This window comes from Siniperca chuatsi, linkage group LG18, assembly GCF_020085105.1.
Source record: "Siniperca chuatsi isolate FFG_IHB_CAS linkage group LG18, ASM2008510v1, whole genome shotgun sequence".
NCBI lineage: Eukaryota > Metazoa > Chordata > Actinopteri > Centrarchiformes > Sinipercidae > Siniperca > Siniperca chuatsi.
Window position 1 is genome coordinate 2,587,023 of NC_058059.1, and position 14,875 is coordinate 2,601,897.

The following is a 14,875-nucleotide window of genomic DNA, read 5'->3' on the forward strand; positions in this document are numbered from 1 at the left end:
GGCAATCCAAATGTTGTTCTTATTAATGGCTGACCTCATACCTGTAAATTAATTTATCAACTATTACAACTTATAAATCCTTTTGTAAATGCAGAGCTGAGTACTCTTTATAAATGTACCGTTATTTTTGCAGTCGACCCAGTAGATCAGAATAAACCAGTAGCCATTAACTGGGCATTATTCTCACAAAGACGTGCTGTGGTTTCCACAGGTTTGACAAAGATGCTGCTTCTGCGCCTTGACAGCAAACAAGTACGGAACGCATGGCTATTCGGTCAAACACTGTGATTGGCTGTCCCTCCTGTCAGTCAAGGCATTGGTCAACATGATTGGCTGATTCTCCTGTCAGTCAACCCGACGCCGCGTTGATGTTGTTGTGGTGGGGAGGCGGTCCAACCCTCAGCGGCAGCAGCACCGAGCAGCGGCGGCGTCGAGACGGCAGAGTGCAGAGTGACAGGGCGTTATCTTTTACATGATTAAAACACTAAACCGGGAGGAATACACATACGGATCGATAGAAACATATCTTAAACACCCAGTCCGTCATGGAATCCTATGACATTTTAGCTAACCAGCCTGTTGTGATTGATAATGTAAGTATGATGATGTCATTCATCCACACCCAAACCGAGGCCGCTGGTTGGGAACGTTGGCTAACTGTTAGCTTAGATAACTATTGTGTTACAGCTAACAATATAGGTGGTCGACCTCGGCCACCGTCATTAAATGTGCACTAGTTACCAACATTGTTTTACAGTGTTGCACGTTAAACGCTATTAGCATTGCTCCGGTTGCTAGTATATGTAGCGTCCCTTGATTTATCCAGCCCCAAAGCAAGCGCTAGCTAAAGCTGTAGCTAGCATACAGCACTAACCGGCTAGCTAAGCTGCGGTTTGCCAGATCCTAAATGTTAGCTGTCCGTGGTACTGTAGCGGGATCATTGCAAATCTCCGCTGTGTTCGTAATGCTAAATAGCTAGCGTAGCGGGCTGAGCTGTCAGCGAGGATGTAAGAGTCATCCCGAGCCATTAGCTGTACGTGATACAGATTATTTGCGCCTTCATTATGTAGCGCAAACAGTAGCTTTGCTTTGAGCACCGGCACCTTAACCACACGGATGTTAGCATCGCAGTTAAAGGAAAACAAACTATTGCACAGTGGACGTCTTTGCTTGCCGGTGTTACACCAGATTCTGTGACCCGAATAGGATTTTCGCACCTGCAAATGTTTGTCACATATTTTACGTACACGCTCCTCTATTATTATTATTATTATTATTATTATTTACAGAGCGCTTGAATCGCGATTATCCAAACATTGTGATCAGGGTGGGAAATTTAACTTTTTTTTGTTTTTAAATGTGAACATCTACCAGCTACTGACAGGTACATGTTCAGATTCACCAGCCACTCAATAGTAAATCATTATTTTGTGTCTGAAATCTACCAGCCGCGTTCAGATTTGACCAGTGTTTGGCTGGTGGCTGGTGTTAATTTCCCACCCTGATTGTGAATCTATAATATTCAGATCTTTGATACAGAATAACTTGCATATTTTGATAGCTGTGATAGCAGAAACTGTAGAGTAACGCTACAGGTCTGTCTGCAGAGCACCAACACCTCACCTGTCAATATCTGGTAAACACATACATCGAACTGTCAAACTATCAAAATGTGTGATCAATATAAACTAATCAGAATATAGTATGTGATGTTTACTGTTTGCAGTGGCCGTATAGCTGAAATTCAGAGAATTTGGTGTAACATCGCTGTTGTGTAAAAGTTTGTTCCCTCAAAAAGTGTCTCCCTTTTCCTTCAAATAGTGTTTCCCGTAGCACGGTTGGGGTTAGGGTACACAAATTAATGCAACAGAAACAGACTTTGGCACAACATCATCTGTTTTTATATATATATATATATATATATATATATATATATATATATATATATATATATATATATTTAGTGTCAGCCTTGCTAGTCATGACAGCACAGGACAAAGTAGCTCTTGAGACAGAAGGGATCTAGGACACAGTGTTTCTGCTAGCTGCTGGTGTCGGAGCATGAGTGTGTGACTGCCGGTGGCCTCAGGCTGTGTCTTATGACCGCGCTCTCTCTCAGAAACACTTCGTTCAACCATAACCCTGTGATTTTGGGCCTAAATGTCATATCTCTCTTTTCTTTAGGGTTCGGGGGTTATCAAGGCTGGTTTTGCAGGTGACCAGATCCCCAAATACTGCTTCCCTAACTAGTAAGTGTTCCTTGACCTCTTCCTACAGCACTCATAGCAACGTTTTTTTCATTATCAACTAATCTGCAAGGTGTTTTATCGATTAATCGAGTAAATTAATCGTAATGTCTTTGTGTATAAAATGCCAGAAATGTAAAGAAAATACACATCATAATTAAAGTTGACATATTCAGATTGTTTATTTGGCTTGACCAACAGGCTAAATCCCAAAGATATATAATTTACAATGATATATAAGATAGAAAAAAGCAGAAAGTACTCACATTGAAGAGGCTGGTCCAAGCAAATGTTTGGCATTTTTTGTTTGAAAAGTGACTCACATGAGTAAATTGACAATCAAAGAAGTTGCAGATTAATTTTTTTGTCTCTTGACTTACGGTTTCAGCTCTACTGTAGTGTCAAGATATTTTGTGTTTTACTCAATTCTGCATATTTGTCGGTGTTATGTTTACTGTCAATTGTCTGACTGTCCATTTCTGTGTGTGTGTGATACAGTGTGGGGCGTCCCAAGCATGTGCGTGTGATGGCAGGAGCCCTGGAGGGAGACCTCTTCATCGGACCCAAGGCAGAGGTAACACACACACACACACACACACACACACACACACACACACACACACACACACACACACACACTTCCTGCTTTCTTCACATCAGTTCATTGTATTCATTTCTACCAGATAATGCCGCAAGGATATTTTCCAGCAGAGTATGGATTACCCGGAGTGGGCAATTTTTTACTGACTTCAATAGGATTTGGTAATTTTTTTAATTGCAGTATCAATTCAGGTGGGTCGGGCAATATTAGCTAATATCCCAGTCTTGTAGGGGGATCCTGTGTAAAAAAATCTAGTTTTAAGAGCTTTATATATTTGAGTTGATATTGTGCTCACATGGTGCATGTTGTGTGTTTAGTGAAATTACCACAAACTAAGTATTTTATAATACTAAAGTATTATTCCATGATAGGAGTACTGGATGTAGTACAGAGGGTGGTAGGTGGGGTGTCACTGCCCGTTTTCGCTGCCTCCGCCAGGCTTCATGGTGTTGTGAGTCTGCTTGTGTGCAGTGTTTGGATCACACCAAATCATACTGGCATTTAGTGTGATATCCTAAAAGCTCCATTTTCATCAGATCCCATAAGCTTCTTCCACTTTGTCTCACATGAGCCTTCAGGCAAACTCTAGCTGAGCTGTCATGTGAGAGTCTTTTCCACTCTGCCTTAAAACTGGTGATGCACCCAGGCAACAGCTGCTGTAGTTCGGTTTACTACATTTAGTTGTCAGAGATCATGTACAAAAAACATTAAGATGTACCAGATTTAGCTACTAGCTAATGTCCGTGTGCAGGTAGACACACACACTAATAATGCAATTAATACAAACACAAGTTCAAAATATAATCTGTATGTCCAAGCATACATTCATATACAGTGTAAACAGAATTCATGTACAGTTTCTTTCATCATCTCTGCAGTTTTTGAAGCATGTGACTCAAACTTTGTCTCAGTAGCCAATCAGAGCATTACAAGGCCTTATGTACAAAGGAAGGAACACACCCAGTAGCAGTGAAGAAATGCAAATTTACAAATGCATTTTAGCTTCACGTTTTGATTTTAGTTGCTGGTAGTGTTGATCTCCACTTCACTAATATCTGCTGTCTGTGTCTCACCACCTCTCTGATCTGATCATCAGGAGCACAGGGGCTTGTTGTCGGTTCGGTATCCGATGGAGCACGGGATAGTGAAGGACTGGAACGACATGGAGAGGATCTGGCAGTATGTTTATTCCAAGGAGCAGTTGCAGACTTTCTCCGAGGAGGTGAGCTCCTCTTCTTCCTAAGGTTACATGTTTGGCAGATCTGATATCGGCACGTCGGTAATCCCGTTCTGTTCGGTATCTTTGGTAGCATCCTGTACTGCTGACTGAAGCGCCGCTCAACCCCAGCAAGAACAGGGAGAAGGCTGCAGAGGTTTTCTTTGAGACCTTCAACGTTCCTGCTCTCTTCATCTCCATGCAGGCTGTCCTTAGCTTGTAAGTCCACCTTTCTGTGTACTTGTTAGTTTCATGGAGAAACACCTGTTTATGGCTCTGCACTTCAGTTTAGTATTCGCTTCATGAGGTGCAACTCCTCAGTTATATCAAGTTCTGCAACTTCTTAGTGGTTTGAGTACAAAAAAACAGTGTTATCACTGTCACATGACTGCTGACTTAGTGCTGGAGTGAGGCAGAGGCTACGTGTTGGGGTAGAATGTGTTAGTGTTGTCAGAAAGGCCTGCTTGTTAACCACACCATACAGCATGACTGTCACTCGCTGAACAGCTGTATCTGCACATTTGCCAAGTCTACAAAAACAAACATTTCTTTAAAAAAAAAACATTGATGCCACAGAGGCACCAGCTCTGGCATCGCAGAATCGGCCGCCCCAGTGGGAGTTTGGTACTTGATATTGAAGGATAAACAGAAACCATCCAGTTAGCCCGGTTAGAGGAGAAGAACATTAAGCTACAGCAGAGATGCGACCACTAAAACTAGAATCATCAGCTGGTTTGACACGTCTTTGTTGTGACGAGCTCACACGGTGTCGGAAGTTCATAAATCATAAATCCATCCTGCCAGGTGTCGTCTGTGCTGGTACCCAGTGTTCCTTAGTGTCAGTGCAACATCATTTGAGGACTGAAGTGAACCTAAACATTGTTTCTGACCTTTTGCATCACTTTAATAGCCAGTTTAATCTTTATCACACAGAAACATCCAGACAGATCCAGGTTACAGGGACATGACAAGCGTGGAAACTGATCGTGTAGTCTGTAAATGGGATGCGACTGGCCTCTGTTTCATGCAGGTACGCCACAGGTCGTACCACTGGTGTCGTGTTGGATTCAGGGGATGGTGTAACCCACGTTGTGCCCATCTACGAGGGCTTTGCCATCCCACACTCCATCATGCGGGTGGACATTGCTGGAAGAGACGTCTCGCGGTACCTCCGTCTGCTGCTGCGCAAGGAAGGCTACAACTTCAACACCTCTGCAGAGTTCGAGGTTGTTCGCACCGTCAAAGAGGTAAGGTGGTCGGTGTGAATTGGTTTGAAATATGAATAACTTATGAGTACTTTGTCCAATCAAATGTGTTTCCAACTTTGCAGAGAGCCTGTTATCTATCTCTCAACCCGCAAAAGGACGAGACTTTAGAAACAGAGAAGGCCCAGTATGTTCTCCCTGATGGAAGCACTTTAAACGTGAGTCGAACAGATACTGAGAAGTTTTTTGGGGAAGGCGTTCAATATTTCCAAATATTCCTCTGTTAAAACCACCTCCCCATCCTGACCACAAATCCTGAAATGTGACCTCCATTTTCAGATCGGTCCGGCCAGGTTCCGCGCTCCAGAGCTGCTGTTCAGACCCGACCTGATAGGAGATGAAAGCTCTGGGATCCACGAGGTCCTGGCTTATGCTATCCAGAAGTCTGACATGGACCTCCGACGCACACTGTTCTCCACCATAGTATTGTGTGGGGGATCGACATTGATCAAAGGTTGGTGTTAAGCGATGATAGGTAGTCATTCAGTTGTTAATGCCTCCCATTCTCAAACACTGTAGTCTCTGATACACTTCAGTTGAAACACATGTACATCTTTCATTGGGCGTTCCACACATGTGGTCGTAAATTTGGGACGACTCACGAATGTCAGTGCAGACCCTCGTAGATTTGCGAAGATGACAAAGTTGACGTCTCCTAGAGCTTCATGGCTACACGGATGCAGAAAACATAATTTCAGGCCACATACAGCACTGTGTGAAAAAGTGCTTGGGGCTGCATTGCTGTAGGCACATTGTATGTACTGGTGAGAAATACACATGCAACACAAACCAGGAAGTCCGCTTTCAACTTATCAGATGCCAAAACTTTAAAACATTAGCATGTAGCTAAGGTGGTGCCAGTTTATTGCAGCACCACTGGGAGGTTCGGAGTGGTAAATACTGTGCCGACCAACACGGAGCGAGCAGCGCAGGACCCTTGTTTTTCTGCTTTAATGTGAAAACGCCTTTAGGCTATCGCTGCCTCTAATAACAAATATTAATAAGAGAAATAAAAAAAAAAAAAAATCACCATTCACAATTTTGGCCTGTTTCAACATGTCTAATTTGTCATTGTGTTTCCTACATCCACTCTATTCTGAAATCTTGTGTTTGTGGCTGACATCAAGGAGAAACCTGCTTCGCAAAGGTGTGACACATAAAGAACACACGTCCAGATCGATCATGTTACACACAGACGATAAAGTCAGTCGCACCGAGCAGGGCGGAGCAGCACACACATTTCAAATTACAGCTGACGGGACATTAGATTTTATATTTTTCTTATATCATTCATTGCAGCATTAGAAATACTAATGGGTATTTATCTGTTTTTCAAGACCCCAAATTCGTGAGCTCAGGTCTCTTCTAGCGGAGCTAAGACACCCCCCCCAGTTGAACACTCACTCTGTCTCTCACTGATATAAATGCTCACTTGCTGAATCCATCTCTTTTCTTTTAGGCTTTGGAGAAAGACTACTAACTGAAGTCAAGAAGCTCGCACCCAAAGACGTGAAGATCAAGGTAGGTCCAGATGATGTTGTTCGGTTAGCTGGGCTGCGCTGGGTCTACATGTCATGGCTGTCAATGAGTAATGGCCGCTGTCCATTCTCAGCTCTTTTCTCTGCTCCGCTATCTTTACACTCTCTGAAGCCTGAAATTCTCTTGTGAATGTATATACATGCCTGTATTTGTTGGCAGTTGACTAATTATCATTTAATGGTGTATTTCATTTGTTACGGACACAGCAAACACGTTTTTAATGAAATTTTAAGTCATGTAATGAGAGAGGGAGACAGACAGTTTTCCTGCTGCTACGTCATCTTTTCAGTTGGCATCACAGCTAACTTAGCTAAATTTGTCTTAAATTAGTCACAAAGCATGTTGTCACATCTAAATGAGCTGCAAATCTGTATTCATCGGAAAATGTGGGCAAAACAACTTGAGCTATATAACCAATGTGTCTGCTGAAGAACAGTAGACATTTGAACTGAGATGTGACAGAGCAAACACGACGCGATGGAGCCGGATCCAGTGGACATGAGGCGTTAACAGTCAGCACAGCTTATTATATGAATGCTCTGTAAAAACGTGTTTTTGTGACCTGTGGTTGCTTTTTTCTCGTCCAGATTTCTGCTCCCCAAGAGAGGCTCTACTCCACGTGGATTGGGTAAGAAGAATTCAGTTTTCAGAGTTCAGTACTGACCTGTGCGTGAGGATGAGATATGGGACATTTGATAAAATGTGTAATCTGACCATCCTTTCCTCCCGGCAGTGGCTCTATCCTGGCATCATTGGACACCTTTAAAAAGATGTGGGTGTCAAAGCGGGAATATGAAGAAGACAGAGCACGTGCCATCCACAGGAAGACCTTCTAGTAGGGGCCGGCGCCTTGCGATTGCCCCCAGAACTGCCCTCAAATCTCCCCCATCATACTGACGGAGACTCCCATACTCCTGCACCTGTCATCTCCGGGTACCTCTGCATCATCCTTTATCAACCCAACCGCTTCTAAACCACTGTCCGTCTACTGCTTTACCCCTCCACCCAGAGAAACACACACGTCGATGTGTGGTAGTTTCCATATTTACCTCCTTTTTCATTCGCCTCCTGTTTCCCCCCAGTTCTTCCTGCTGTAGGGTGACGGTGAGAGCACCCGCTAACCTCCAAACATCCCAAACATTCACACACAGAGGGCCGTCAGGGTATCTGGGAGGATTAGCACTGTGGACTCTTACTACAGGCCATACTATACTATAATTTAGTCCACATTGAAGTATTGGTATTGCTCTCTTGCCTACAAAGCCCTGCAAGGTGTAGAATATCATGAAATGTCAATAAAAGTGAATGTTTTTTTTTTTTTTTTGCTACTGTTGAAATTTCCATTCCAAACCGAAGATTTAGGTTTTTATTTGATGTCCATTTTGTACACTTTTTTTTTCCTGTTTCTGACATGGATTAGCTCGTACAGAAGAAAGGTTTGAAGTACTATAGAAGTATGTAGTGCTAGTGTCAGTGAGCAGGCAAAAAGGTAAAGATTACCACTGTATTATATATCTGGCCCAAACTGCACAGTTACCACCTGGGAGCAAAGTCAATGCGGTTAATTTATCAACTGACTGAACTGAAGTCAGATCTTATTATCTTATCTGTCATTATTACCAATGAAATGTTTCTACATAAACATGACGTCACGTGTTTGTGTTGATGAGGAAAATGTTCAGTCATTTAGTCGGCGTTTTGTCTCAGCTGACAGGATTAAAACAAAGTGTAGAAAAATGCCTTGATTATTATTATTATTTTAATTTTTAATCCATCTTTGGGTTCTGCGTTTACAGCGGTCGAGATGCACACTTATTAACTTAGAAATACGGTATTTTTCGGGTCTTATTCTCATTATTGTTCTGACTCTGGGTCATATGTATAGTATATATCGGGGCAAGCAGCACGAGGCTCTGAAAGCTTTCCAAATACACTTAAAGTTTACAGAAATCATTTCAAACACTCAAACAACTCTCCGATATCCGACTCCGAGTTGATTTCGGGGAGGTGCGCAGCAGTGTTGGTTTGTGGTAGTAACACAGCTGGAATCGCTCATCTCTCTAGATTTTCCAAGTCTGGCATCAAGTCCCACTCTGTGGCAATCATTTCCTCCTCAAGGCTGAAACATACATCTGCTCTTTGATTGTGGTTCGAATAAACACGGTCGACCATCAAAGTGAAATGACTCATGATCGTCCTCGAACAGTCCACTGGATAACCAGCTGTCGCTCTTCTCGAATCTCCTTAGAAGAAAGTAACGTGCACAAGTTTTCTGTCGGTTGTAAGGCTGAAACTAACGATTATCCTCAGTATCGATTAATCTGTCGATTATTTTCTCGATTAACCATTTTGTATATAAAATGCAAGACACAGTGAAAATGCCTGTTATAGTTTCCCAGAGCCCACAGCGACGTCTTAAAGTCTTTGTTTAATACGACCAACGGTCTAAAACCTAAAGATATTCAATTTACTGTCATATGTGACAGAGAAAAGCAGCAAATCCTCTCATTTGAGAAGCTAAAACCAGTGAACGTTTGGCCTTTTTGCTCGAAAAATAGTTGCAGATAAATTTTCTGTCTATCGACTAGTTGATTTATCAGCTCTAGTCGTTTGCTATGACTTTTCTAGCATGCATACTGTTTACTTTTGTGTAGCCTCAAAGGCAAGTGTTTGAAATATTTCCTGTAAACTGAAGTGTATATTTAGAAAGCTTTAGGAGGCTCATGTTCCGATATGTTTTTTTTCTGGAGATTCTCAAAACTACAACGGAGGTGACGAGTGGAAAGTTATTTTGACCCAGAGTCAATTATAAGAATAAGACCCAGGTTGAAAAATACAGGATTTTGTCCTTTAAATGCTTCTGTTTTAAGTGTAACATTCAGCTGATATGATTTAAAAAAAAAAAAAAAATAGCAGTCCGACTTCCCCCACTTGTCTATTTGAAGCTCTTTACTCAGATGCATGTCAGTTAATCGTGTACAGTTAAAGATCTCCACCATCAGCCACAGAGACAGGAAGCCAGGCTCCAGAGACAGGAAGCCAGGCTCCGGAGTCTGGACGGTTAAACGCTGAGAGGCCACAGAAAAAACCAACATTGCGGATGATTATTATTCCCCCCCCCTGTACTAGTAAAAGCCTGGGTCTTATGATTTCCCTGCACCTCAATGGCAGTGAAGGGGTCGTGTCCACACCTGTGTCCGCCTTACTCCAGTGCGTCTGCGCCGGAGCGTCCACGTCGTCTGCTTTTGGGTGTTTTTAAAAAAGATTACAAAAAAAAAGGTTGTAAAATGTCATCAGCCTTGTGTACAGTGGAATCAAAAACAACCACAACAAAAACCATTAAGGTAACAGACTAAAAATGTACAATACTGTTTATTCAAGTGTTTGCTTTTACTTTTCGTAAATTCAATATAATAAATAAGTTAATGGCTGCTGCTCGAATGTCTCGTCATTGATTTGTCAGCTGGTTTTAGATTTTCAGGACGGTGAAAAACACAAATACAGAATACTTTGGAAGTTTTTCCAAAGTATTCTAAACCCCTTCACTTTTTGCACACTTTATTGAGTTATAGATTACATTGATTAAATGTCCTTTTTTTGACAATAAATTCTACACATATATAATGACAAAGAGAATTGTTCTGCAAATTTATTTAAAAGTCAGTTTTCAGTGTGTTTACAAAATGTTTTTTCGCTTTGTCTTTCTGGATTATGTTTGTGCAAAAAGTGAAGCTGAGAAAACTCAAAATTTCAAGGCAACAAACTTCTACAAAATTTGGAGTTCGTTAAAGTAGCTGAAATCTGAACGCTGTGTCCACTTGGATGTTTCATTTTATTATATGATCGTGTGTGTGTGGGGGAGGGGGGAATCTGTCTGCAGCTAATCTCACATACTACTGGACCCATCAGCCTGATATTTTTTGGTGCACGTTTGACGTTATGCTCTCGTGGTTGCGTTGATTCAGAGTTTTGGGAAACCTATTTTATTGACTGAGCCTATCGTAAAGCGTAGACTTTCGTCTTTGCAGCAGTATTCGCCATTTTACGATATGCGTCACGACATAACAAAAGGCATTTCTGGCAATCAGCTAGGCTAAAAACAAGGCTGTCCTGTCTAGATGGTAACCCTGGATTTGTGGAAACTCTAGCGAGATTTAGGTTTAGGCAACAGAACTACTTGGTTAGGTTTAGGAATGCGAACAAAGAAGAAACAACACGTGCAAATCTCGTGAGAGTTTCGCAAATCCAGGGTTACCATCGAGACACGGCCCTGTTGCAGGCCACATTTTGGCCTTCGAAAAGCTTGGTCTCATCTGGAACCGGAGCAGCTGCAGATTAATTCCATAGCCGACATGTTCTGATCCACTAAAGTTAAGCACGATACGAGATGAATAAATCCCCGTTTTTGTTATCTTCGCCGCCATCTTGGCTGTAAGGGAGCCGGGAGGGACAATTGAGTGAGATTCAACTCTTCTCTGTTTGGCAGGGGAGAGGGAAGGAGGGAGGGGTTATATTTTGTGTGGTGTGTTACAACAAAATGTTCTAAATAAATAATGTTTAAATTCAGGAAGTTTGGACTTCGTCCCGTTTATTGTTTCCTTATTTATACAGTTCGGCGAACCCAGGACGCTCGGTTACAATACCATTACACTGTTCTGTGCAAGAAAACTGAGACTATACGAAGACACTTAGCGTACTTCTATATAAGAAAACATACACTATACTGTAGGCAAGAAAGAAACTACTCCACTACTCTCAGGCAGACAGCCTGCCCTGCACTCCCTGTCCTCCTTCTAGTAAATGAGTTTGGTTTCCAGTTTTTATTTTCATCTGATCATTTATCGTATTACGTTTTATCCCTCATGGGCAATATATTTTAGCCATTACAGCTTTTTGCTGTACAGTATTTCTAACCCACTGCAGGGAGTGGCTTTTACCTTAATACAGCGCATGCCGTTGCTAACAAGGTTTCTAAATGACTTCATTTGATGAGTTAAGTAAACGATCAACTGGACATTTTGTCAGCTGAACTCATGATTATAAATTCTGAAAGTGATAACTAAACAAGTTAATATAAGGAGTTTATAGTTCATAGGTGTCTGGTACGAAGTAAACACGGAGGGAACTCTGAAAATTGGTTTTTCTGCATTTCCCAAACACAAAACTTTGTAATGAATCACAGATTAAAACTAATTTAGGTTTCAAAGGCCTAACAACTTAATTATGGTATTAGTGGAATAGTGGAAAACTAAAACCATAATATATGAAGATATAAAGATAAATAATTCAGCTCTGTTGTCCTGGTGATGGTTTTTGTCCAGGACTTAGTCACATCCGGTGGATCAGCGCCATGAGACATTTTACTGTAACTGTGTACACGTGAGTCATGCAGTATGTTTGGTCACCACCAGATGTCAGTCTAACAGCGCCGTTGTAGATAAAGTGACTCAAACATTCACTCAGTTTGAGGTTCACCCGGCTAAAACGAATGCAGTCTAATACAGTCCTGCAGTAAATCTTCCTTCATGAAGGTTCAAATGTTTCAGGTGTTGATTCAACGTTACGGTTATTTTGGAGGATGTAGTTTGTGGTGCTGTTGAAGAAAACTTTCCAGGTCAGTGTTTAGTTTGATGAATAAAAGGAACATAACTCAATCAGCCTTAGTTGAATATAAATGTTTATTTCTCACATATCTGATGTCAGAGAAGCTTTCGGTACAGAGAGCACACACAGCGCTACAGTCCCACGCCAAAAACCCCTTACTTTGTCTCAGCTTATATCTTTCAACTGTCTGTCATGAAAAGGGAGCCACAGCGTCTGCAATCAACAGACATACACGTGTTTTCTTCCCCTGCATATCTGAGGATGGCGGCACATGGAACATCTGCAAGGTCCTTCTAATCTTACCCCCAGACAGGCTGAGCCTCCTCACATGGCCGGCATGCTGTGAAGGTCGCTGTGACGTCAGGAACAACACATTCCTTTATACCTGATCAATTTTTCTACCACAGCTGTGTTATACTGACCGGTGTTTCTATTATTTTGTCCACCCCACTGACATCAATGCTAATGAGGCTAAATAATAGAAACCCCTCACTAGGTGTAGGTTTGGTTTCAGAAGTGGGGTTATATGTATAAAAAGCATATATACACAGTATCTCACAGAAGTGATTACACACACCTCACATTTTATTATATCTTTTCATGTGACACTGAAGAAATGACACTTTGCTACAAAGTAGTGAGTGTACAGAATCAGAAATACTTTATTGATCCCCGTAGGGAAACTGTTACAGCAGCTCGCCTTTACGTCAGTGCACACAGGAGAAAGTACTAGCAAACAATATGATGCACTATAAAAACAGGTCAGAAAATAAATTAAGTATCAGGTGGGTATAAGTATAAGAAACTTAAAGTGTCAAGTACCAAGTGGGTTTACCGGTTGATGATAGTACAGTATAATACAATGTAACAAAATAAGCAGAGGTGCATGTACTGTCGAGAGTAATAGAGGTATATAATATAATACAGTACAGCTTGTATAACAGTGTAAATTTGCAGTCCCCTCAAAATAACTCACAGCCATTAATGTCTAAACCGCTGGCCACAAACGTGAGTGCACCCCTAAGTGAAAATGTCCAAATGGGGCCCAAAGTGTCAAATTTGTGTGGCCACCATCATTTTCCAGCACTGCCTTTACCGTCTTGGGCCTGGAGTTCACCAGAGCGTCACAGGCTGCCACTGGAGTCCTCCTCCACGCCGACGTCACGGAGCTGGTGGATGTTAGAGACCTTGCGCTCCTCCGCCTTTCGTTTGACGATGCCCCACAGATGCTCAATAGGGTTTAGGTCTGGAGACAGGCTTGGCCAGTCCATCACCTTTACCCTGAGCTGCTTTAGCAAGGCAGTGGCCGTCTTGGAGGTGCGTTTGGGGTCGATGGGATACCGCCCTGCGGCCCAGTCTCCGAAGGGAGGGGGTTGTGCTCTGCTTCAGTATGTCACAGTACATGTTGGCATTCATGGTCCCCCCCAGTGAGCTGCAGCACCCCAGTACTCAGGCAGCCCCAGACCATGACGCTCCCACCACCATGCTTAACTGTAGGTAAGACACACCTTGTCTTTGTGCTCCTCACCTGGTTGCCGCCACACACGCTTGACAACATCTGAACCAAATAAGTTTATCTTGGTCTCATCAGACCACAGGACGTGGTTCCAGTAATCCAAGTCCTTAGTCTGCTTGTCTTCAGCAAACTGTTTGCGGGCTTTCTTGTGCATAATCTTTAAAAGAGGCTTCCTTCTGGGACGACAGCCATGCAGACCAGTTTGATGCAGTGTGCGGCGTCTGGTCTGAGCCCTGACAGGCCGACCCCCCCAGACCCTTTAACCTCTGCAGCAGTGCTGGCAGCACTCATACGTCTGTTTCCCAAACACAACCGCTGGATACGACGCTGAGCACGTGCACTCAGCTTCTCTGGCCGACCGTGGCGAGGCCTGTCCTGAGTGGAACCTGTCCTGTTAAACCGCTGTGTGGTCTTGGCCACCGTGCTGCAGCGAAGCTTCAGGGTCTTGGCGATCTTCTTTTAGCCTACGCCATCTTTATGTAGAGCAACAACTCTTTTTTTTCAGACCCTCAGAGAGTCCTTTGCCATGAGGTGCCATGTTGAACTTCCAGCGACCAGTATGAGAGCGTGAGCGCGATAACACCAAATTTAACACACCTGCTCCCCATTCACACCTGAGACCTTGTAACACTAACGAGTCACATGACACCAGGGAGAGAAAATGGCTAATTGGGCCAATTTGGACATTTTCACTTCAGGGGTGTACTCACTTTGTGGCCAGCGGTTTAGACATTAATGGCTGTGTGTTGAGTTATTTTGAGTCACTACTTTACACTGTAGCAAAGTGTCATTTCTTCAGCGTTGTCACATGAAAAGATATAATAAAATATTTACAAAAATGTGAGGGGTGTACTCACTTCTGTGAGATACTGTATGTGTTATATATTA

The 14,875-nt window shown here is 42.6% G+C and overlaps 1 protein-coding gene across 1 annotated transcript; it reads left to right on the forward strand.

The window, feature by feature from the left end:
* The first annotated feature begins 389 nt into the window (after positions 1–389).
* Positions 390–10,302, forward strand: actr1b (actin related protein 1B). The gene is made up of 11 exons (XM_044173916.1): positions 390–593; positions 2,185–2,249; positions 2,745–2,820; positions 3,944–4,069; positions 4,158–4,282; positions 5,094–5,310; positions 5,394–5,486; positions 5,608–5,782; positions 6,788–6,849; positions 7,455–7,495; positions 7,601–10,302. The coding sequence occupies exons 1-11, from the start codon at positions 546–548 to the stop codon at positions 7,701–7,703; spliced, it is 1,131 nt and encodes a 376-aa protein (XP_044029851.1). The 5' UTR covers positions 390–545; the 3' UTR covers positions 7,704–10,302.
* The last annotated feature ends 4,573 nt before the right edge of the window (positions 10,303–14,875 follow it).